Source organism: Microtus pennsylvanicus, chromosome 3 (assembly GCF_037038515.1).
Source record: "Microtus pennsylvanicus isolate mMicPen1 chromosome 3, mMicPen1.hap1, whole genome shotgun sequence".
NCBI lineage: Eukaryota > Metazoa > Chordata > Mammalia > Rodentia > Cricetidae > Microtus > Microtus pennsylvanicus.
The window spans coordinates 66462605-66487614 of record NC_134581.1 but is presented as its reverse complement, the minus strand read 5'-3'; the positions used below and the strand labels follow the sequence as shown (position 1 = coordinate 66487614).

Below are 25010 nucleotides of genomic sequence, written 5' to 3'. Positions count from 1 at the left end.
GACCTGTAGGACATGTCACCTTTCCCACCTGACCTGTAGGACATGTCATCACCTTTCCCACCTGACCTGTAGGACATGTCACCTTTCCCACCTGACCTATAGGACATGTCACCTTCCCCACCTGACCTGTAGGACATGTCACCTTTCCCACCTGACCTATAGGACATGTCACCTTCCCACCTGACCTGTAGGACATGTCACCTTTCCCACCTGACCTGTAGGACATGTCATCACCTTTCCCACCTGACCTGTAGGACATGTCACCTTTCCCACCTGACCTGTAGGACATGTCACCACCTTCCCCACCTGACCTGTAGGACATGTCACCTTTCCCACCTGACCTGTAGGACATGTCACCACCTTTCCCACCTGACCTGTAGGACATGTCACCTTTCCCACCTGACCTATAGGACATGTCACCTTTCCCACCTGACCTGTAGGACATGTCACCTTTCCCACCTGACCTGTAGGACATGTCACCACCTTTCCCACCTGACCTGTAGGACATGTCACCTTCCCCACCTGACCTGTAGGACATGTCACCTTTCCCACCTGACCTGTAGGACATGTCACCTTCCCCACCTGACCTGTAGGACATGTCACCTTTCCCACCTGACCTGTAGGACATGTCACCTTCCCCACCTGACCTGTAGGACATGTCACCTTTCCCACCTGACCTGTAGGACATGTCACCTTCCCCACCTGACCTGTAGGACATGTCACCTTTCCCACCTGACCTGTAGGACATGTCACCTTCCCCACCTGACCTGTAGGACATGTCACCTTTCCCACCTGACCTGTAGGACATGTCACCTTCCCCACCTGACCTATAGGACATGTCACCTTTCCCACCTGACCTGTAGGACATGTCACCTTTCCCACCTGACCTGTAGGACATGTCACCTTCCCCACCTGACCTGTAGGACATGTCACCTTCCCCACCTGACCTGTAGGACATGTCACCTTTCCCACCTGACCTGTAGGACATGTCACCTTCCCCACCTGACCTGTAGGACATGTCACCTTCCCCACCTGACCTGTAGGACATGTCACCTTTCCCACCTGACCTATAGGACATGTCACCTTTCCCACCTGACCTATAGGACATGTCACCTTCCCCACCTGACCTGTAGGACATGCCACCTTTCCCACCTGACCTATAGGACATGTCACCTTTCCCACCTGACCTATAGGACATGTCACCTTTCCCACCTGACCTATAGGACATGTCACCTTCCCCACCTGACCTGTAGGACATGCCACCTTTCCCACCTGACCTATAGGACATGTCACCTTTCCCACCTGACCTATAGGACATGTCACCTTTCCCACCTGACCTGTAGGACATGTCACCTTCCCCACCTGACCTGTAGGACATGTCACCTTTCCCACCTGACCTGTAGGACATGTCACCTTCCCCACCTGACCTGTAGGACATGTCACCTTTCCCACCTGACCTGTAGGACATGTCACCTTCCCCACCTGACCTATAGGACATGTCACCTTTCCCACCTGACCTGTAGGACATGTCATCACCTTTCCCACCTGACCTGTAGGACATGTCACCTTTCCCACCTGACCTGTAGGACATGTCACCTTCCCCACCTGACCTATAGGACATGTCACCTTTCCCACCTGACCTGTAGGACATGCCACCTTTCCCACCTGACCTGTAGGACATGTCATCACCTTTCCCACCTGACCTGTAGGACATGTCACCTTCCCCACCTGACCTGTAGGACATGTCATCACCTTTCCCACCTGACCTGTAGGACATGTCACCTTCCCCACCTGACCTGTAGGACATGTCACCTTTCCCACCTGACCTGTAGGACATGCCACCTTTCCCACCTGACCTGTAGGACATGTCATCACCTTTCCCACCTGACCTGTAGGACATGTCACCTTCCCCACCTGACCTGTAGGACATGTCATCACCTTCCCCACCTGACCTGTAGGACATGTCACCTTCCCCACCTGACCTGTAGGACATGTCACCTTTCCCACCTGACCTATAGGACATGTCACCTTTCCCACCTGACCTATAGGACATGTCACCTTCCCCACCTGACCTGTAGGACATGTCACCTTTCCCACCTGACCTGTAGGACATGTCACCTTCCCCACCTGACCTATAGGACATGTCACCTTTCCCACCTGACCTATAGGACATGTCACCTTCCCCACCTGACCTATAGGACATGTCACCTTTCCCACCTGACCTATAGGACATGTCACCTTTCCCACCTGACCTGTAGGACATGTCACCTTCCCCACCTGACCTGTAGGACATGCCACCTTTCCCACCTGACCTATAGGACATGTCACCTTTCCCACCTGACCTGTAGGACATGTCACTTTTCCCACCTGACCTATAGGACATGTCACCTTTCCCACCTGACCTGTAGGACATGTCACCTTTCCCACCTGACCTGTAGGACATGTCATCACCTTTCCCACCTGACCTGTAGGACATGTCACCTTCCCCACCTGACCTGTAGGACATGTCACCTTCCCCACCTGACCTGTAGGACATGTCACTTTTCCCACCTGACCTATAGGACATGTCACCTTTCCCACCTGACCTGTAGGACATGTCACCTTCCCCACCTGACCTGTAGGACATGTCACCTTTCCCACCTGACCTGTAGGACATGTCACCTTTCCCACCTGACCTGTAGGACATGTCCCCTTTCCCACCTGACCTGTAGGACATGTCACCTTTCCCACCTGACCTGTAGGACATGTCACCTTTCCCACCTGACCTGTAGGACATGTCACCTTCCCCACCTGACCTATAGGACATGTCACCTTTCCCACCTGACCTGTAGGACATGTCACCTTCCCCACCTGACCTATAGGACATGTCACCTTTCCAACCTGACCTATAGGACATGTCACCTTTCCCACCTGACCTGTAGGACATGTCACCTTTCCCACCTGACCTGTAGGACATGTCACCTTCCCACCTGACCTGTAGGACATGTCACCTTCCCCACCTGACCTGTAGGACATGTCACCTTTCCCACCTGACCTATCGGACATGTCACCTTTCCCACCTGACCTGTAGGACATGTCACCTTTCCCACCTGACCTATAGGACATGTCACCTTTCCCACCTGACCTGTAGGACATGTCACCTTTCCCACCTGACCTGTAGGACATGTCACCTTTCCCACCTGACCTATAGGACATGTCACCTTTCCCACCTGACCTATAGGACATGTCACCTTCCCCACCTGACCTGTAGGACATGTCACCTTCCCCACCTGACCTGTAGGACATGTCACCACCTTCCCCACCTGACCTGTAGGACATGTCACCTTCCCCACCTGACCTGTAGGACATGTCACCTTCCCCACCTGACCTATAGGACATGTCACCTTTCCCACCTGACCTGTAGGACATGTCACCTTTCCCACCTGACCTGTAGGACATGCCACCTTTCCCACCTGACCTGTAGGACATGTCACCTTTCCCATCTGACCTATAGGACATGTCACCTTTCCCACCTGACCTATAGGACATGTCACCTTTCCCACCTGACCTGTAGGACATGTCACCTTCCCCACCTGACCTGTAGGACATGTCACCACCTTCCCCACCTGACCTGTAGGACATGTCACCTTCCCCACCTGACCTGTAGGACATGTCACCTTTCCCACCTGACCTGTAGGACATGTCACCTTTCCCACCTCACCTATAGGAATGTCACTTTTCCCACCTGTTATTTTCTCTACTCTGTTACCTGCCTTGCTCTCCACAGCACTGATCATGAGCCGACATGGCATTACCTATGTCACATTCATATGTCATATACTACATCAAATCCTTGTACATTCCTAGCACAGCCCCATGGTGCTTGTTTCCGGATGAGAATGTAAACTCATGCTAGCCTCGGGACTTAAGACTGCCTGTCACGTAGCTGGTATTTAGTAAATATTTGTTGAACGGATCCACAAGCGATGGGCTTCGGATACAGCTGCTCTGAAAGGGCACACAGCAGTGAGTGGGTGGGTTCATGGGGCCCTGCACAAATGTACCATGCTAGAGGCAGAAGGACCAGGCAGGATGAGTTTGGGTTGGCTGTTAAGCTAGTTACCTTGGATGCCAAGGCAAAGACTGTACTTAGAATCATAGAACCAGGAAACATAAAGGTTGTGAGCCAACCCTTGCCTATGATAGGCAAACTGAAGCAAAAGAGGGGAGGGGAGACTTCTAAAGACAGCTCAGGGGTGTGAGGTCACAGTACCTATGGAGTGCTTTTTAAGACATTCTCTGTCCCTCTCTCCCAGGCACCCACTAGAGGGCCCCCTATTCCCCAGAGGAGTCCCTCTCTTCTGGATGAGCCTTCTGCAGGCCCCAGCGACATCATATACGCGGACCTGAAGAAGACAAACCGGGCACAGCAAGGCTTGGGCATAGAGGTATCTAGCAGGCACAGGCTAGCTCCAGCTGGCAGCCTGGCTTGTTCCCCAGGCAGGAAGCCCTCAAGGAAACTCTCAGATGAAGACCAGAACAATCCCAATAACCCAGAGCCTGCCCCATGTGGGGTGAAGACAGACCAGAGTGCTACCATGTCTTATGCTTCCTTAGGATTTTCCCTGCCCCCCAATTCTGAGGTCCCAGGATCACGGGCTGCTACTTGGAGACAGGGGTTTCTAAAGCTGAGCCATGAGGCTCAATCCTCCTCTGAGGCTAGTTCTACAGATACCTACCAGCTTGCTGGGACTACAGGCCTACGACAGGAGGGTAAGGACAGACCAGGCCAAGGAAACACTACTTATGAGCAGATTCCAACCTTCTGGCATGGCACTGCCAAGCTCCCATACCCTGAATTCAGCTCCACATACAGCCAGCTATTAGGGCCCATGGACTGTGGCTTTGAGATCTCAGGGCCTTCTCGGATCCCAGAGCCAGGGAACAACTATGAGCAAATCCCAGCCTCCAAGAACAAGGACACTGGACGGGTGACCAAGGTGAGTTCCCTGGGTGGCCAGGTCCTTACAAAATACCCAATGAGCCAGACATGGCGGCACACGTCTTTCATCTCAGCACTAGGGGGTTTTGTGAGTTTGAGGCCAGCCTGGCTTCTATAGTGAACTCAGGGACAGCCAGGAATACATAGAGAGGACCTGAGTGTGCTCCTCATGCATGAACGGGTTGCTGCCGATGCTCACAAGTCCCAGGACTTTTCCACCTGGTGATATAAGGATGTGGGGTGAACGGGGGCTTCTAGCCCACCTAAGAGCTTCCTCTATGGCAGAACACTCCCCGTGTTTCTCAGAGCCCACTGCAGGGCTGTCAGATCCACCGGGAGGAGAAAGAAGACCCGTGGCCCCAGTCATGAATAAGCAGCTCTCTAGCCTGTGGCTTTGCCGTGACAATTTCCCTGATGACTAAGGTTGCCAAATTCACACAAGAAAAAAAATACAAGGCATCTATTAAATTTGAGTTGTACATAAATCAGTAGTTTTGATACGTCTCAAAAAATCATAATGGTTTCTTATTTATCTAGAACTCAGATTTAACTGGGCAGCCTGTATTTTCACTTGGCAACCCTACCCAGGCTTTCTCTTCCTTGTCTGTAAAATGGGCTGACCATTTGGTTATGCCCAGGGCAGCTGCCCAAGGAGCACTGTCCTACATTCTCTATTGACAAGACACTGTCAGAGGTGGCTCTTGGTGAACTGGGTGATTATTTCTGAGGATTCATGATAGACGGGAAGAGAACATGGACAGGGGTGTAAGAACACCAGAGGGAGGTGGCTGCTCCTGCGTCCCCAGGGAGGCAGATGAGCCCACCAACCCCTTCCAATCCCTCAGCTGTCTCTACTCGTGAAGAGTAGAAGTAGAAAGCTCCACTCCTGTGGGCACAGCCTCAAGTCTGGGGGAGCTGGAACTTCCCTCTCCTGGCCTGAACAGGGCACCCCGAGCTTCAAAGCAAAAGGCTTCTGGGGAACCAGCTCCTCCCTCAGGCCAGGGCTGTCTTCCCGCACTAGCTCTGTCCCCACCACTTTCTGAGGTGTTGATCCTCTCAGGCCCAGGCAGTGTACAGTCCTTTAAGGACCTCAGAAGCCAGGTTTACACTTCCCCTGGATGTCCCCGTGTCCTCCTCTAACCCTGGGAGTTCATATATAACCCCTCCCCTCCTCCATCCTGTCCCAGCAAGGCCCCAGCTGAGTAGGAGTGGGCAGGGAGCCCAGGACACACCAAGGAGGGAAGCCGACACTCTGCAGTACCCCCACCCCTTTTCTACATTCCTCCCTTTCCACCAGACAAAGGCAAAACAGTCTTAAATCTGAAGGCTAAGTGGGGTTGGAGGCCCCAGAGAGGCTTGTGGGAGCACTGTAGTCTGGCATCATTTTTCCAGCTTGGACCCTCACCCCAGACCCCAGCTAAGAGCTTCTGAGCCTGGGTCTTCCCATCTCGGCTGGGGAGCCCAGGTTCCAACGTCTCTCCCTTCCTTCCAGCCTGACAAGTTCCGGAGGCTCTTCTTCACGGACAAGAAGCACAAATTCTGAGAGAGTCCTGGCATCCAGTGGGGGTTCCTGGCTACACCTGGATACCCTCAGCTCACCTGAAGGTGTGCCACAACTAGCCACTGTGGAAGCAGGCTCTGGGATGCAGCCTAGGTACCCACCTGGGAAGGCATGGGAGAGACCTTGCCAGAGCCTGTAACTCCTGGATATGTCCTCAATGCTGTCCACCCACACAACGAAGGACACAAGAGTGGGGACTGACTAAAGGAAGGACTGGGTGAATATGCAGAGGCCTGGGCTGATGAACGGCAGAGCCAGCCTCATACTCAGATACTTCACAAGCATGTGGTGGGCCCCTTGCTGAGACAGACATTCTCCCAACTGGCTAAATGACATCATGCTATTACTTCTGAGGACAAAACCAGTTCTTTCTCCATGGTCTTGCCAGGTGACGGGAGAAGGCAGGAGCCACATTCTCTGCACCTGCCCCAGGAGGATTAGAGCAAGAAGGTGCATCCAGCCTCAAAAGTCATGACGCTGACCTGGCAGTGGACTGGGAACTGCTCCCCCAATATTCCTGCCCCACTTTTCCATCTTTATCCCAGCTTCGCTCTGCACGCTCCTAGTTTGTGCTGCAGATGAAGAAACCGAGACCCAGCAACTTACCTGAAGACATGGCCAGTGAGGGCCTGGACAGAGACCCCTCAGTAAGACAGGCTTAAGCCTGGGATGCACTGCTGGGCAACATCTGGAGCCACCAGGGGACACTTGACGCCATGCCTATGGGAGCAGGTCACCCCTGCCTGCCTTCTGCCTCCAGCCAGGCCTGCCCTTTGGATCAACCCAGATTCCTCCATGAAACCCACCATTCGCCTGGTGGTTTTACCTCCAGAGAACACCTGGGGCTTTGCCCAGTCCGAGCTTGGCACAGGCCACTCAGGCCTCTTGCTCCACTGTTCCCTCGGCCAAGCAGGCTCTTCCAGGGATCTTTCCCTGTTTAGTTCCACTCCCCCTTGTCCACGTGTCCCCACTTCTACAGGGTGAGAAACTGGCCTGCTTTTTTTCTCTCTACCCTGCCTCCACTCGCAGGAGGCAGGAACCAAGGCCACAGCCCCCTCTCCCCCAGGGCCTGCTCAGTGTACGTTTGTGGGGAAAGCCATTTCCTGGCAGACACTTGGCTAATACTCTTTTTCTCTGGGCTCTAGCAGTGCCTATCTGTTGGGGGGTGAGGGGAACGCTGAAAGGTTTAAGAGCAGTGGGCTAGCCTGGAACAGTGGGGAACAGATGTAACTACTACTAGGAAAATGGAAACAGTCCTCACCCAACATCCTGAAACCAAAGTTAACCCTTGAAACCGAGGGTGATGCTTCACCCAGGCTGACACCATGGACTGCCTGGAATTGAGCACCGAGCATTCCTAATGCTGACAGACGCAGAAAGTGCAGGACACAAAAGTGTTTTATTCCTAGGCATTCACAAACCTGAGGTCAGCACACCCCAGTGACACCATGTCGTTGGGAAGGGTGGACAGGGTAGTGTTCAGGACACAGGGGCAGAGCCCTTTGGACCCACTGCTTATACAGCTTCACACTGAAGGGATGGGGAGGCAGGGGGGACAGCCCAGCCTTGGCTTTAGTAAAAGATTGCATAGCTTGTTAAACCCCCAGGCTCTGTTTGTTTTGTTTCGTTTGTTTTTTGCACTTAGCCCTGGGTGACTGGGTGTCTGCCCAGCATGTGGACAATCCAGCCCCACCCCTCCTGCTAGGTGAGAAAAGGATTGATCGAGGGGCCGGCTGAGGGGGCCTCTAGGGGGACCTTTGATCTTGTGGGTGAACCACTGGGGCCCTGCGAAGGGTCCTGCTCTTCACAACCTCGTTTCTGTTAAGCTTTTTATTTGGTTTTTTTGTTTGTTTGGTTGGTTTTTGTTTTTGCTTGAGAGGGCCACGGGAATTGTCCATGGGTGAGAACTCCAGAGGCTACAGCTCCTTTGGTGAAGCATTGGAAACCATACCTGCGGAGACAGCAGGTCAGAGAGCAGACATCTCAGCCCCTGCGGCCTTGGGAGTGTCCTCAGATGCGGATGTGGAAAGTGCTGCAGAAGGAAGGGAGAGGGTGAGAGGCTGTGGGCCAGGCAGAGGGCTCCACAAGGAAAGGCTCACCTAACCCTGGCCATCTTCTTAAGGGATGCTACATAGAAGTCATTACAGGAGGCTCAGAAGGGGCAGGTGTCCAGTTTCCAGCCTCCAGAGTCTAGATCCTTCCCAGGCACCACGAAAGGTCATGATATGAATAGTCATGTAAAAGGCAGTTATGCATCTGGGGAGCGGGGCTTCAAACTGCTACTTCAGGCCTGAATACATCATTCCCCATGGGGGTCCCATGAGACCAGGCAGCCAGCTGTGACCCTAATGCCCTAATGTTTTGGCCTATCCAACCCAAGCCCAGGCCCTAAGATAACAGCACCTGAGAAAATCCGGGGCCTTGGCGATCATGTCCTCAAAGTCAGCAAAGCCCAGCTTGCCATCACCATCCAGGTCAGCTTCCTCGATGACTTTGTCACATACAAGCACTACCTCATCCTCATCCAGCTCTGACTTAGTGAGTCGGGCCAGCGTCCGCTCTAAGTCTTCTTTACAGATGAAATTGTCCGTGTTGAAGTCTGTGCAGTTAGGTAGAGTGAACAGAGATGGGGACACTTGATGCTATGCCTATGGGAGCAGGTCACCCCTGCCTGCCCGGGCTGAGTCCCTTCCAGGAACTTCGAGGAAAGGGGTGTCCTGTCCATCATTCCCCCTTCCTCCCAGCTGACACACTGATTTCTCCACCAGCTTCTCAAGTGCCCGAGGTAGCTCTGTGAACTCAGACAGTAGTGGGGCCTTGAAACCAACAGGCTTGCACATAAGACATACGTTAAACACCCACAAGTTAACATAAACAAGTTAACATTTGGGGAACCCAAAACCCCCACAATGAGGGTGCACACAGCCACATCTCAAACAGTTCCAAACCCAAAGCACCCTGAGAACTTCCCACTGAAGTCAAAAACCCTTCCTGGCTCACCCCACAGTGGACTCCTAGAGCCAAGAAAGCCAGGACCCAGAGAGGCCAAGTGCCTGAGTCCATGTCAGAGCTCCGGTCAGGACGGAGCAAGGATTCTGACTAGGTCTATTTGACTCTAAGACCCACACTTTCTAAATGGCACCTCATCACCTCTGGTAGGCTTCCAGATACACGTGACTAATTAGCACATATGTCATGTTGTATGTGGTAAGTATGTATAACTTAATCTGCCAATTAAAAACAAAGACAGAAGTCTAATCAGGAGATGCAGGATTTCCCTAAAGTAGCAGTTCTCAACTTGTGGGCCACGACTCCTTTGGGGGTCATACATCAGATATACTGCATATCAGATATTTACATTGCAATTCATAATGGTAGCAAAATTACAGCTATGAAGTAGCAATGACATAATTTTATGGTTGGGGGTCACCACAACATGAGGAACTGTATAAAAGGGTCACGGCATTAGGGAGGTTGAGAACCACAGCCCTAGAGAGAGGCCACTGCAGGGAAGGCCTTTGCATAGAGTAAAAAGCAGAGCTGGGTCTCCTGGGCAAAGGGTACTACCAGTGTCCCCAGAGCACAGCACAGGGGTTCTGTGGGCCTGAGATGGCAGTGATGAAGACGAGAGTCACTCTTCCTCATTTACTTAAACCATGCCTGAACTCTGCAGATGAAGAAACAGAGTTGGAGAGGACAAGGACCTCCCTGGGTCACAACCCTGACCAGAATAAGACTTAAAACAGAAGCCCTTTAGTGTAACCTGAGCTGCCCAACTCTGTCCCTGCCTGTGGAGGCCTCCACAGTAAGCATGAAGTGGTATTTATCTCTGTTCCTGAAGGGTCTGCAGAAGGTTCCATGGAAAAGCCCGTTATCTGGATAGTGAGCCAGAGAGAATCCTAGGCTAACTGAATAGTAAGACCCTGAGACCTCCATGAGCTCTGCACTTTCTTCTTGTAGGAAGACAACAACCTTTACCAGGGTCAGCACTGTGGGGTCCAAGACTGAGGGACAATGGGTGAGATTTGAGAGTTACATATATGGAGGGTGGACAGGTGGGGTCGGCTTTCTTACATGCAAATGCAATGTGTAGCACCATGTGTCTCAACCAAAGTCCTTTGAAATAATCACAAAAATAACAGGCAGCCCTTGAAAGGACCACTGCTTTGAGATCCACCAGCTTCTCAAAGGTGTGGGAAGGTTTGTCATCTTTTCATCTGATCCAGTAAAAGTTCAAACCCCTCCTTGGGCCTCAGCGATCTGACTCAGTAAGGATTTGACTCAGGCAATGTGGTAGCCTCCAATCAGCTATGGAAGAAGTCTGTGTATCTAGTGCTCCCTAGTGGCCAGGGGGTCCGCAGGGTGGGGAAATGGGGAGACCATACCTCTGGCCTGGGAGGGGGACTCTTGTGGATTTCCCTCCCCAATTGGCTCATCTCAGAAGACCTTCTGTCTGGGCCCCAGATTCAGCCTGACATTTTTAGTTCACAATTAAAATTTTCCCAGTGGTCTTTATAGAACACAACTACCTTCCCTGCTTGAACCCTGCAGTGTCCTAGTCCTGAGCATTAGGCCATCCTACAGCCTAGTTGACTTCTCTATCCTCTCACTGATCCCTCCCACCACATCCCAAACCTTCATTATCTTGTCAAGCCTTTCTGTGCACTCTGTTGGGGTGTCTGTCCTCTTGTCTCCAGGGGATTAATCTCCCCTGGTCCTCCCTGTTCCCCACCCTTATGCCCACCGGGGGTGGAAGAGTCTCTCCCTCTTTCTGAAGACGTGCCTCGGGCATGATTTGTGCCCTTGAGGCAGATGTTCTTCAGAGGGCAGCCACAGCGTACCCAGCAATAACTGGATGGTCCAATGGCTCGTATGATGGTCCCTTCAGCACTTCAGGTCTGCCCTGCTGCCAGCCCCTCCTTACCATAGATCTTGAAGGCATAATTTGCCTTGAGCTCTCGGGGTGCCGACTCACAGAGCACAGAGAACATGTCCACAAAGTCATTGAAGGTGAGATTCCCCTCGCCATCCTCAGAGAAAGCCTCCACGATTCTCTCCTTGAAGGGATTCTCCTGAAGACAAGCAGAGCCATCACTGAGGCAGGGGCTGAGGACCAGTCTGAAAGCAGCCCCTGTGAGAATATACATGTGTAGCCGCTAGAGCAAGGCAATAGTCTCAGCTACTTAACAGGTTGTTGGCCGGGCAGTGGTGGCGCACGCCTTTAATCCCAACACTCGGGAGGCAGAGACAGGCGGATCTTTGTGAGTTCGAGGCCAGCCTGGTCTACAAGAGCTAGTTCCAGGACAGGCTCCGTAGCTACAGAGAAACCCTGTCTCGAAAAAACAAACAAACAAACAAACAAAAACAGGTTGTTGGAGGAGTTGCCAAGTTAGAGTGTGTAACGCATTGATCTAGGACCTGACTCAGCAAGCATGCTCTCATGCTACGCGGGGTCCACACACACAGAGCAAGCTGAGCAGCGCCTACATGCCAACTGTCCCATCTTTCAGAGGCACATACACAGGCTCCTTCCTCCATGAACTGGGTTGTGTCCCCAGCAAAAGAAAACAATCACTCCAGGAAGTCCTCGGATCGGGCTAATTCAGGTCAGACAGGTGAGAGATGGAAGGAAGGCCCCAACGTGTCAGATAATTGGAAGAACACAGGCAGCAAGAGGTGGTGCTGATGCTGCCAGCCACATAGCTCATTTGTTCTCATTCCTAGCACTGCCTCCTCCCAGTGACACCCAATCAACCAGGGCCCCCATTTCTTCCACCACAGCTGCTCAGCCAAGATCAGCCCCAGAGGCCTGGAAATACAGTTCCTACAGCGCCTCACATTCTCCATGACACTCAGCCTGGTCTCCCACTCCCTCAGGGACAGGCAGGGCTTTCCAGGGCCAAGCCTGTGCTTGTCACCTCTCAGGACAGAGTTGGGATGCAGGCCCAAGGGACACCATGTAGTTCTCTTACCCTACCTTAAGTCATCCATCCCAGGCCCGTCAAGTCCCATAGCCCTGTAGAATTAGGCCCAGTGCTGTGGGAGTGTCCTTTCTATATCCCATGTGAAGAAAGCCAGAAACCTTCAATGTGTAGGTGGCCCGAGGACCTGCATGATAGCCTCCCCGGGAGCTAGCCGAGCCTACCCCACATGGCCCAAATCCAAATGAGCATTCTAAAAGGACTTCCAGGAAGCTTGAGTCTGAATTGTGCCACTAGAGATGACCAAGAATCCATGACCAAACAAGAAGAGAGAAAAATGACTTCAAAGAGCAGACCAAGAGCTATCATGTACAGCCTAGGCCACTCCACATAGGGACATGCAGACGGCTGTGGGCCAATGGCTGGACAGTGGGCAGCCACAAATCCACAGTACGCTTACCAAGCCCCCACTGCTTCCATAATTCATGCAAAGTGCAAATTTATGCAAATTTTATATAATTTATGCAAAGTGCATATTGGGAAACTGAGGCACATAGAGCTTCAGCAGTCCACTCGGGGCAACACATTCACAGTGGGTAGAGCCAGGCTTCAGTCTGGATCCAGGCCTCTACTCCCTGCCTGGGCGTGGATTTCCCACGCTCTAACCCCCCAGCAGGAGCCTCTCACATACCCGGAGCTCCGGCATCTGGATGATGAGGCTCATGGGCACATGGACGATGGGACTCTTCCTGTAGTCCATCGGGACGAGGTTGGGGGCCAGCTCATAGAACCGTGCGTGGAGCCTTTGAGAGAAACAGAGGGAAAGCACTAGAGACTGCCAGCCCAGAGCCCCAGTGACCCAGTGCCATCCTGTCTAGGCTTGAAATAACCATCCTCATCCAGGACAAAGTGAGGGGCCAATAGGAAGCTGTCTGCTCTGCCCACAGTGGGCATAGCTTGGAGAACAAGCAGGTCCTGCCCAAATCCCTGTGCTGATGACCCAGCTGTGTCCAAGCCCTACTTGTTTTGTTTCCAACACACATGTAGGTGAACCACCACTATCTCCCCAGCTGGGCAACTGTCTCCCACCTCCCTTTTTCTTGTCTCTCTCCGCCTCTCCCCTCCCTCCCACTCCCCTACCTGACCTGACTTGGTCTCTCTTAAGTCTTCTATGCTGTGCCTGCAAGATGCCTCATCAGATAAAGATGCTTTCTGTCAACATACAGCCTGAGTTTGATCCCTGACACACAGGGTGGAAGGGGAGAACCAACCCCACAAGATGTCCTATGACCTCTACATGCACAATCAATCTCTCTCTCTCTCTCTCTCTCTCTCTCTCTCTCTCTCACACACACACACACACACACACACACACACACACACACACACACACACGAGTGTATAAATAAATGTTCTTTTATAAAAGGAGTTTTTTATATTCCAGGCACTGTGCTGACACAAGTCACTTTAATCTCCTGCTCATCACTGTGCAGACGACATATGACCTCAGTTTGTAGCTAAGCAAAGTGAGCACTGAGAGATTTGTCTGAAGCCACAAACTAGAACTTCGAGGTCAATATTTATAAAACTATCTGGAAGGCCAAAGAGACTATCCTTGATACACAGGCCACAGCAACCTTACCGTGACTCATAATCATCTATAATGAGATCTGGTGCCCTCTTCTGGCCTGCAAGCATACATGCAGGCAGAACACCGTATACATAATAAATAAATAAATCTTAAAAAAAGAAAAGGTCAGGCATGGTGACAAAATATTGGATTTTGTTTTTTAAAACCTTAACATTTTGCTAATTTAAGTTTTTAAATATTCATTTATTCTATCTTTGTGTGTGAGTGTTTTGCCTGCATTTATGTATGTATATCACATACATGCTTAGGGACAGCTGCGAGCCACTATAGGGGCACTGGAAACTGCACTTGGGTCTTCTGTCAAAACAGTAAGCGCTCTTAACCTCTGAGGCAGCTCTCCATCCCTGGCATATACACCTGTAATCCCAATGCTAGAGAGTAGAAGACCAGCAGAGGCCGAGGACTGGCCAGCAAGCCCAGTCCACTTGGTAAGCTCCAGGCCAATAAGAAACTCTGTCTCAAAACAAAGGTGGATGTGTTTGAAGAATAACACCTGAGTTTGTTTTCTGGGCTCCACAAGCATGCACACACAGATGCACTCACACATACATGTGCACCCATGCAGCTGGGCAGTGGTGGCACACACCTTTAATCCTAGCACTCAGGAGGCAGAGGCAGGTGAATCTCTGAATTTGAGGCCAGCCTGTTCTACAGGTGAGTTCCAGGACAGTCAGGGCTACACAGAGAAACCCTGTCTCAAAACAAAGAAACAAATAAACAAAAAACATGTGCACCCATGCACACCCAAGTATACATATGTACACAAACCACCTAGAGTCAAACTGTAGCTATTTCTACACTCTTGTCTGTCTGCCAGACACTACTCAGAAGAGGTGAGTGTGGGATCAGGCTATGGGTACTCCCAAAGGGTGGGGAGCATTTCCCGAGAAGAAAAGCCAGGTTCTTCCCTGGTATACACATCTGTTGTAAAAAACAACAACTAGGGGCTGGAGAGATGACCCTCAGGCCAGAGGATGTATTGCTTCCATGGGATCTGAGTTAGTGTGGCAGTGCGCACATGAGGCAGGTCATGCCCGCCTGTGACGTCAGCTACAGGGGATCTGACACCTCTGGCCTCCTCGGGCATACACACATGGCATGTATTTACACAGACACACACAAATATACACAGTTAAAAAATAAAATAAATCGGGGCTGGAGAGATGGTTTGGCAGTTAAGAGCACTTGTTGCTTTTGCAGAGGACCTGGGGTTCAGTTCTCAGCACCCACATTGTGGCTCACAACCACCTGTGATTCCAGCTCCAGAGATCCAACACCCTCTTTTGATGCCTGCAGGCACCAGGCAGCCATGTGCTACATATACATACACGTAGACAAAGCACTTAATTCACATAAAATAAATCTTTTAAAAACTTAAAAAGTAAAACAATCAAAATGATGATCGAAATTTTTAAGGAACTCCCAAATCACTGTGGGAGGAAAATCACAGAAAGAAAGAAAGAAAGAAAGAAAGAAAGAAAGAAAGAAAGAAAGAAAGAAAGAAAGAAAGAAAAAAGAAAGAAAGAGAGGGAAGGAGAGAGGAAGAAAGTGAAAGATCTACATCTCGGTCACCCCTTCCCCCACTGAATTAAAAAAGATTTGTATATGTGCTATCATAATAGCCAGGACCAGAAATGACAACTATGCCACTCTACCTGCATGGAACCAAATGTAAAAGCCACTGGAGTGACTTCAGGAAGTTAATAGAGCCTCCCACCACTAAAGAGGCTGAAGCAGGAGGAGGATTCTGAGTTCGAGGCCAGCCTGAGCTATACAGGGTGACCCTGTTTCAAAAACCAAGATCCAACTAACCAACCAATAACAAAGACAAACTCCAACCAAACACCCAAAACCAAAATAATAACAATGAGAGAGAGAGAGAGAGAGAGAGAGAGAGAGAGAGAGAGAGAGAGAGAGAAGAAGGAGGAGGAGGAGGAGGAGGAGGAGGAGGAGGAGGAGGAGGAGGAGGAGGAGGAGGAGGAGGAGGAGGAGGAGGAGGAGGAGGAGGAGGAGGGAGGAGGAGAAAGAGGAGGAGGGGAGGGGAGGAGAAAAGAGGAGAGGAGAGGAGAGGAGAGGAGAGGAGAGGAGAGGAGAGGAGAGGAGAGGAGAGGAGAGGAGAGGAGAGGAGAAGGGCAAAAGCCACCCCTTCATCCCAGGACCCAAAAGGAAACACCAGAACAAAACAGTGAAAGTCTGAAACCAGCCAGCCCTACATAGCAAGATCTTTCTTAACTTCTTACCTCCTGCCCTGCCCCCCCCAAAAGAACACAAAGAACAGACATTGGTGCCAGACTCAGAGAAAGAGTGGGACCCAAATATTAATGAGACATAATCTACGATACACAACATTTGAAATCATTGGGAGAAAGACCAATTCTTCTGAAAAGTCAGAAATTGATAGCCCACATGAATGCCTGGCTTCCACATGGGGTTTTAAATACATTAAATTTTTAGAAAAGAAAGGATTAAATTAAATTTTCAAATTTATTTGCCAACATTTACAAATTGAAAGATTTGTACACTGTACATCTGTTTGCTGGTCCTGCTGGGGCTTGGAGCAGCTATTTCCTCAGAAATGATCCAGAGACTGGCCCTCTTCCTTTGCTCACGGTGCAGGTTGGACCCTGCAGGTAGTTAAGTTTCAGACTCCTCATGTATAATAGGAAAAAAAATAAAAAGTAATTAAAATAGATTACAGAAATGTTGAAAAGGTTGAGGAAATAAGGAATACAATAAAGTAATCACTTGGCAGGTGCCTTGGGGTGTCAACTGGACAAGCTTGTCTTTGACTGAGGGAACAAGGACTCCTGTCCACTTGTTCAGGAATGGAGTGTGACTTAGGATATGGAAGATCTAAGCTCTGGCCCACAGGAAGCATGGATGCCAAAGGGGGTGGAGGATGGGTGGAGTAGGCTGCCCGTCACCTCAGAGCTGGCAGGGAAGAGTTGTGTGGAGAGTAACAGGATCCACTGGGATTATTGGTAGAGGGAGCAGTTGAGCCCGATCATGGTTATCTGTGATCCAAACCACTGACAGAGGAACCTCCTACTCAGGTTTCCTCCCTGCCATCTGGTCAGTACTCAGGGTGCAGCTTACCGAGGAAACAGGCAGCTGGGGGTGGAAAAGGAGGAGGCTGCATCCAAGCCCTGGGAGGGGAGGGCAGGTCAGCAGAGGCAGGATCTGGCCAGCCGGGCTCTGCCACTGGCCTGCTGTACACAGCTGGGTGGTCGTTGATCCTTGCCCCCTCCGTGCCTCACTGAGATGTGAGCCATGGAGAGAGACTAACCTGGCAAGGCTATGGGGATCAGTGACATGAGCCTCTGTTGGAGGTGACACCTCAAAACAAGACAGGCAATGGCTCAGGCAGGGTGTCCAGCTTCCTGGCAGGTTCCTTTGCCCATGAGGGGACCTGATGTTTGCTCTTTTCTCTTGTGTGGAGATTAAGAAGCTAAGGTTGTGGGGAGCCAGGAACCTTTGCCCAAGAACCTTTCATTTGACAATGAGCCAGAGACACCCCCAAAGGTCTGTCAGACCAGCTCTAACTCTTGGCCTGGTCTTAAGCTATTCTTCCCTAAGACCCTGCTGAACCCAACAGGATTAGTGCATGGTAGGGGGTAGAAGGGGACGCAGGCTGTGCCTTTGTCTCTGTGTTTTGCCAGCCTGGACCGTCCTCCTGTGGCCAGTCCTCCTTCCCTTACCACACCCCTTACACACTCACTGGTGGCTAACAGGCACCACACCTGAATTCTCTGGGGAAGCCAGCTGCTGAGCCTCATTACAGAGCTTAAGCTGACTTAAGAACATTGTAAGTGCTGGGGTGGAAAGGAATTAGACCAGAATAGAAATAGTGTGAGCCTCGGAATACAAGCGGCTCAGACTCGGCATCCACGCAGCAGGGAGAGATGCTGAGGAGGTTGGAGTACACATAACTGAGGGTTAATACAGTAAGACGGAAAAGAGGACGTGTACCAACAACTCTGGAAGGTCAAAGTCAGCCCCAGAAAGCCTCACGACAGGCTAGTTCCAGGGGTCAGCTGACACACCTTGGATTACTGCCCCTTAATAGTGGTACCAGGACCCCAGAAAGTGAGGTTCTGGGGAACCAAACCTCACTGAAGCCATAGGACCCCAATGTTGTGAATGTGGAAGGACAGCCAGGCCTACGACCAAGTCTGGGGGGCTCTGCACTCCCCCAGCAGGTGAAAATAGGGTATCCTCTGCCCACTCAAGTAACATGACAGAATGGTAGGCTGGAGGAGGAACACTGTCCACACAGAGTGGTCAGTCAGGGTAACGACAAATGACAACACAGCTCTCTGGGGAGGCTACACCAGGCTCTAGCCCCAGCCTGAGCATCGATCTCCAGGGAAACTGATCCTGAGACTTTGCTGGCTTTTAGTGACACCGGATAGCCTAGGTAGAGGGGCCAGCGAGGGCGGCAGGTTTCCTAGCATCCTGTAATGCCTGCTCGCTGGTCTGAGACTGCCAACACCGCTGTCTCTTTTGTCCAGGACCCCCTACTTAACCCACAGGGAGAAGGGCTGTCCTGGAAACCCCTGGTAAGCAGTTCAGGGCTGGTAGGCATGTCTTTGGCTTTTGGACATCCCAGGAATGCCAGCCATTGGGACAGAGGAGTATTAGAGCACCTATCTTAAAAGACGAAGGGGTCCCCTGTGGTAGCAGGCCCCAAAAGGAAAAAAAATTAGCCAGGGACCTGGAGTTAGAAGGCCACTTCTCCAGATCCTGGCTTTGTGACTTGGGTCAAATTTCAAAGTCCTGTATGTAAAGCGGGTGAGCAGGATTCTGTTACAAGGTCCTAGGGAGGTCTGAATGAGACTGTGCCTCAAACACTTTATCTCAGAGTTCAGAATGTAGCTGATGCCCCATTCCCAAGAGAAGGATGCGTGCCCAGGGAGCAGTGAGACCTCCTCAGTCTAAACGGTAGCCCTGATATGTGCCTGAGGCCTACCTGAACTCAGGTCCCACACTCTTCCTCAGCTCCTGCTCAGCCCTCCCCCCCCCCGGGGAGTCCCCAGCCCCACCCCAACCACAGCCCTAGTCCCAGGGATGTAGACAAGAAGCCACACTTACTTGAGGATGTCCTTCTTATTGAAGAAAGTGCAGTCCTGTGGAGGGAGAACACACATAGTGGACCCTTAGAACCTTACAGCTACAGGGTCCCATCCCACAGCCCTGGACCAAGGAAGAAGAGTGCCCACTACTCCATTCTTGTCCCTCCCCAGAGGCGACAGCTAATTCTAGTAGGTCCAGACGATGCCTCTGGAAGCTTTTGATCCACCCTCTGCCCATCCCAACTGGGCCCAGGAAAGAAATACATGGGGGGGGGGGGCGGGTAGGGCTGGGTGGCACATTTGTGGGTGCTCAGCAAAGAGGAACATGGAGTCACAGGTGGCCACAGTAGATCTGAAGGTCAGGGGTTACACTGTGGGAGAGCAGGGAGGTAGCCAGAGACAGTTCTAGAGACCACTCAAGAGTGGATCGACGGGATGCCTTGCACACCACCATAGGCACTGCAAACAGGGCCTCACGTGGGCAGGCAGTATAAAGCAGACAGCCTGGGTCACCATGGGCAGCAGTCCTGGGTTTGGAGGCTGACAGTTCCAGATATATGGTGTCCTCAGGCTGAAGGAACAAGGGACATCACACTGAGGAGGGTTTAGAGAAATGGAGGCCCTGAAGTGTGAGGAGTAGACCCCAGAAGCAGGGGATGGGAAGGTAGCATCTGGACTCTTTAGGGACCTGTCTGTCTGAATGAGAGTCTCACATAATGGTTACGACGCCAGGCCTAGGTGACAGGAAGTGAAAGTGACCCAAAAGGACTTAAAATGCCCACCAATGCCGGGCTTTTTCATTTACCTCCTGCTGGCTGCCTTCTCTGCCTCTGCCCACTGCTGTAGCATGAAGGAAGGCCTCAGACTCAGCAGAGCCCAGAGCCCACAGGGCCTCCTGGGGCCTTATGCTAAGCAGAGCTGCACTGATGAGGGGGCGAATGGACACAGCCCAGGCGTACTGACAGCCAGGCTGGCTCTGGAAGACCTGGCGTGGCTAGACACCAGGCCGCTTGGATTGCACACTGTGGTGGGCCAAAGAGGATGTCCACAGTATGTGAATGACAGCTGGGGTTTTCCTTGCTGCCTATGTACAGGCAAAGAGGTAGGTGGGTGGAATTTCCAGGTTCCTATGAAGCCCAGTGAATCTCTTTCTGTGCCACCTGCTGTCTACTAGGAGACAGACGGAGGATTCCACGTTCCGTGCCCATCTTGGAAACTCGGGGGTTTCCCCTGGAGGGCTCAACTTTGCTTTTGGCAACGGTGCCTCTGTAGGGGTCAGGAAAGGCTCAGGCTGGGAAGCAGCAGCCCCATGCAGACAGAAAACTCCCTGTCGAGCAGGACCAAGACTCAGGCAGGCTGAGGGCTCATGGGCTGGTCCCTTGGCTGTTCTCAGAGACCAGGAGCAGGCAGCACAGACAACCGAGCTGAGTCTTCAGGAACAGATGCCCTATCTAGAGGACGAGCTCCGCCTTCTGAAGGACCAGGGCTCTGCTAACTAACCTGGAAGGGCTTGTCTCAGAACTAGAAGAGAGGAGAGGGAGTCCTGGCCCCCGTCTCTGCTCCTCCTACATATACCCCAAGTCAGAAAGAAAATATACAGACCCTTCAAGAGCACTGCTGGCAGAAGGTATGAAAGTTTCCATGCATCCTGGCTGCCTTAGCACAATTAGATTCACCTTCCTGGCACTGATCTTTAAGAAATGGCACCCTGGCAGTAGCCTCCTGGGAATATGGTAGATGCTTGGGCCAAACTCCTGAGTCAAAATCCGTGGGTGGTAATGTGTACTTTAAAAGCCCTCCCAATGGTAATGATCCTACTAGCAAGAGAATTCTTTACCAGAATAGTGCCACCTGGGAGCAGTTTAAAATACCTGGACCTCGCCACCACTCAGACCAAAGAAACAGGAAGTCCCTGGGTTCTCCCAGGCATCAGTGATCTTCCGAGCCACTCCATCCTTCCAAACAGGCCTGTAATACCAACTACTTAGAAGGCTAAGAAAGGAGGATCACAAGCTCAAGACCTGCCTGGACTACAGAGTAAGTTTAAGACCAGCCTGGGGCAACTTAGTGTCTAAACGTGCTAAAAGTGAAAAGAAGACTAGGGGTGGGGATACAGATCAGTGGTAGAGAGCCAGTATACAGAAAGCCCAGGTCCAATCCCAGAAGACTAGGGGTGGGGATACAGATCAGTGGTAGAGAGCCAGTATACAGAAAGCCCAGGTCCAATCCCAGAAGACTAGGGGTGGGGTATAGCTCAATGGTAGAGAGCCAGTATACAGAAAGCCCAGGTCCAATCCCAGAAGACTAGGGGTGGGGATACAGATCAGTGGTAGAGAGCCAGTATACAGAAAGCCCAGGTCCAATCCCAGAAGACTAGGGGTGGGGTATAGCTCAATGGTAGAGAGCCAGTATACAGAAAGCCAAGGTCCAATCCTCCCAGGGCTCCCATTCATCCCTAGCCACTCAGTGATTCTAAAATATAGCCCAGGCTGAGAACTACTCACAGCCCACACACAGTTACTGGGTACCTTGCATGGCCAATTTCATCTCATCTTTAGCACTACCCTGGGACAATCATCATCTCCCTATTTTACAGATCTGAAAACTGTGTCTTGGGGGCCTGGGCTGGGATAACTGAAGTCTTAGGATTCTGGAAGCACCTAGCAGGCCAGGCTGGGGTCTGCAGTTACTAGTAGAAGCCTGGAAGTCAACTCCATCAAGACTTAATTTTGCCTCCAAAGGTATGTGCCACCTATCCCCCTTTCTCTCCAGCACTTCCAACCCCCTCCTCCTCTCTCTCTACTCAAGAGCTGTCTGGCATCTGCTTCCTATCTACCTGGCCTGCCTACAGTAGTGGTCAGGAGCCAAGACGCTATCTGTCCCACCTGAAGGAGAGGTTGCTCCTCTCTGGCTCTGCCAACCCAGCCTGGGAAGAGTGCTACCAATTACCACATGGCTGGAGGTCAGGCTCCAGAATGACCTTAGTTGACCCCCATAATGACCCTGTGACATAAGCATAGCTGGAATAGGAAGGATTCCCACCATAAAAGGAGAAAACCAACTTCTTCACTCCCATAGCCTCGGCTGTCCAACTACAACTTGAACCCAGGACTTCAGAATCCCTATGTGGAGTTCTTTGCCCTCCTAGAACTGTATGTTGTATCTGTGTTTGTTTATTCTTTCCTTCCTTCCTTCCTCCTTTCCTTCCTCCCTCCCTTCCTTCTTTCCTTCCTTCCTTCCTTCCTCCCTTCCTTCCTCCCTCCCTTCCTTCCTTTCTTCCTTCCTTCCTCCCTAAGCCATGTCTGTGCCTAGACCAGGCTTCATAGGAAGAGAGGAGTGTAGACAGCAACATTACCCAGTAGGAACTATTCAGGGGCCAGAGAAAGGACTGAAGAGGTACATGCATCATAGGCCTGTTGAGTACTCCCAGGTGAATGGACCAGGATGAGGTCAAGGAGCCCTCCCTGAAGATATGAGGCCTACACAGACTGTTGGTGAGGAGTTCACACAATACCAGCAGCTTGACTTGCAGCCCTGTAGACTGCCTGAGGCTAAAGTAAGAAATGAGGTTGGGGACCAGCTGAACCCAAACCAGGCTAGGCTGGGCCCTGCTCCGACTCTGTTCACCATCCCAAGTCACCAGAATTACCTGGAGAGAGGTGGCTATACCTGTGTTTTAGAAAGTTCCCTGCTAGAGCTGGACATAATGTTTCTGTTGGAACATTTATCCAGGTCCACTGAATGGCTTCTTAGGGTTTCCTATGGGGGCCCGGCTAGGACAGAGCCAATTAGACTCTTTGCCCACGATTTTCATAGTGAGGTCTATGCTGTTTCTTGAAAGAAAGATGAAGTGAGGAGGGAAAAGAAAGTGGGGGATGACAGAAGGAGAGAAAGAAGAAAAGAGGGACAAAAGACAAAGACTGTGGCTGGAGTCAAGGACCCAAGGCAGGGGAGGAAGCTCCAGCTAGACCTCGGTCTCCAGGAGACATCAGAGGGCTGGCCAGGGTCTAGTTCCTGAGATGGAGCAGGGGATCTCAAGGTGAGAGGCAAAGCAGGTGGAGTCACAGGGCTTGCTCTTAATTGAAAACACACCCTGAAGGACAGCAAAGAGCTGGAGTGGCCGGAGGCGTGTAGTGGGTTCTGGGGAGGGCAGTGGTCCCTATGTGTGGGGGGGGGACAGGGGGATTGGGGGGTGCCATACAAATAAGGGGGCTAAACTCTGGGAATCAAGGGCATCTGAAGAGCAGAGAGTAGGGCATCTTGCTTGGGAAAGGGAGGATGGTGCGGCTGTGAAGTTCCAGGAAACACAGGGTTACTTGGAAGGGGACTGGAACTCAGGTGCCCCCACCCAGCCCTAGTTGGCTGTCCTAGAGAGCCAGAGGCAAGGAGATGTGGGGCTCTTGTGTTCATGGCTCTCGTTTCTCTGGCAGGGTCTAGCGAAGGATCAGAACTCAACACTGGACAGGGTCTGACTAGTAACCCAATGCCAGGCTGGTCTGAGTGGAGATGCAGGCTCCCCACCATCACCAGGCTACCCTTTTCTGGTTTCAGCTGCTTGCCTGCATCTGCCTCCACCTAGAATGATGTCTCTAGAACTTGCTGGGCAAAATCCTCATTTCCCAAGGCCCTGTGCAAGCTCTGCACGCTTCTGGACCTTCCAGTCAAAGCGAGGGTTCCCTTCCTAGTGTCCTCCCCAGCTCAGTAGGGCTCTTCTTCAATACATAGTCTACCACTTGGGTGGCACTGGAGGTAAGTTCTTCTTTCTAATTTAATATTCATGACAGTTACAGACATCGAAGGTAGGAATGAATACCCATGAGGAAACAGTCCTACCCAATCTGTTTAGAGTAAACAGAGACTTCACAGTGGGGCCTTGAAAGATGGGAGGCACTACTTAGAGACTTGAGAAAGGCATCCCATGCCGAGGAAACTGCCTGAACCTGGCCAGTGGGGAAACTGACCAAGGCAGATGGAGTACAGGGTTCAGGATGTGGACACGTGGCAGGGAGTGGGGGGCGACTACCGCAGACGAGGTGAACTAGACTCTGGACCAGTCAGGGAATGAGCTTTCCTCCTATACCAAAGAAAAGTCTTCACGTGGTTGGGGGCTTTGGGATCACCGCTATGAATACTAGTTCCGAACCTGGCAGAATCTGGGGTAAGAGTGGCTACTGGGAGCACAAAGTAAGTTGAGAGATGCGGCTATGTAGATTCCTTCCTCCAGTTACTTCCATACTAGAGTCATAGAAAAACCCCAACAGATAAACAACACACCCCAACATGTAACTACATTTAGGGCCTCTTGTCCTTCCCCTACTCCAAGACCTTTCTGGAATGGGGGTCATGCCCCGTATGCTGGGAAGAATCGCTTGAATTCAGCCTGAGAGGGTAGGAGAGAAGGTTAATGAGGGAGAGAAGTGGGGTGAGGCGCATTTAACAGAATCCTCTAATTGGAATGCTCTCATTTCCCGGCCTGGGAAACTGAGGCTCATCGCAGGGAAGTCATCCACCCAAGGTGACGCTGCGCGCCGAAGGCAGCGGCACGGTTTGAACCTTAGTGACTCCGCTTTCGCGAGGCCTCGGGGAAGGACTACAGGGGCCGCAACGCGCCTGGCTCACCTGGTAGTTGTCCAGCTGCTCTTCAGTGAAGATGGTCTGCTTGTTCCCCATGGTGGCCGCGGCGTCGTCTCTCGCCCTTTTGAGCGCCGCTTCCCATCGGCGGCTTCTGGAGCCCCGAGCGCGGCGCCCGCGGCCCTTGCCAGCCTGGCGGCGGGCAGCGTCGCCAGCCTAGCCTGGCCCGCTGGGCTCAGTCCCGCAGTTCAGT

General features: G+C 51.8%; 2 protein-coding genes across 2 annotated transcripts in view; one reads left to right on the top strand and one right to left on the bottom strand.

The window, feature by feature from the left end:
• Sh2d7 (SH2 domain containing 7) overlaps positions 1-8146 on the top strand; it is a 14905-nt gene extending 6759 nt beyond the window's left edge. The window contains exons 5-6 of the mRNA XM_075965875.1: positions 4296-4979; positions 6474-8146. Of these exons, the coding sequence (XP_075821990.1) occupies positions 4296-4979; positions 6474-6524 (735 nt within the window). The 3' untranslated portion in view covers positions 6525-8146. The remainder of the gene's footprint in view (positions 1-4295; positions 4980-6473) is intronic.
• On the bottom strand, positions 7923-25010 carry Cib2 (calcium and integrin binding family member 2). Its single transcript, XM_075965876.1, has 6 exons — positions 24806-25010; positions 19206-19240; positions 13155-13266; positions 11467-11614; positions 8946-9141; positions 7923-8574 (listed from the first exon to the last, which is right to left on the bottom strand). Exons 1-6 carry the CDS (start codon positions 24854-24856, stop codon positions 8553-8555), a joined length of 564 nt encoding a protein of 187 aa, XP_075821991.1. The 5' UTR covers positions 24857-25010; the 3' UTR covers positions 7923-8552.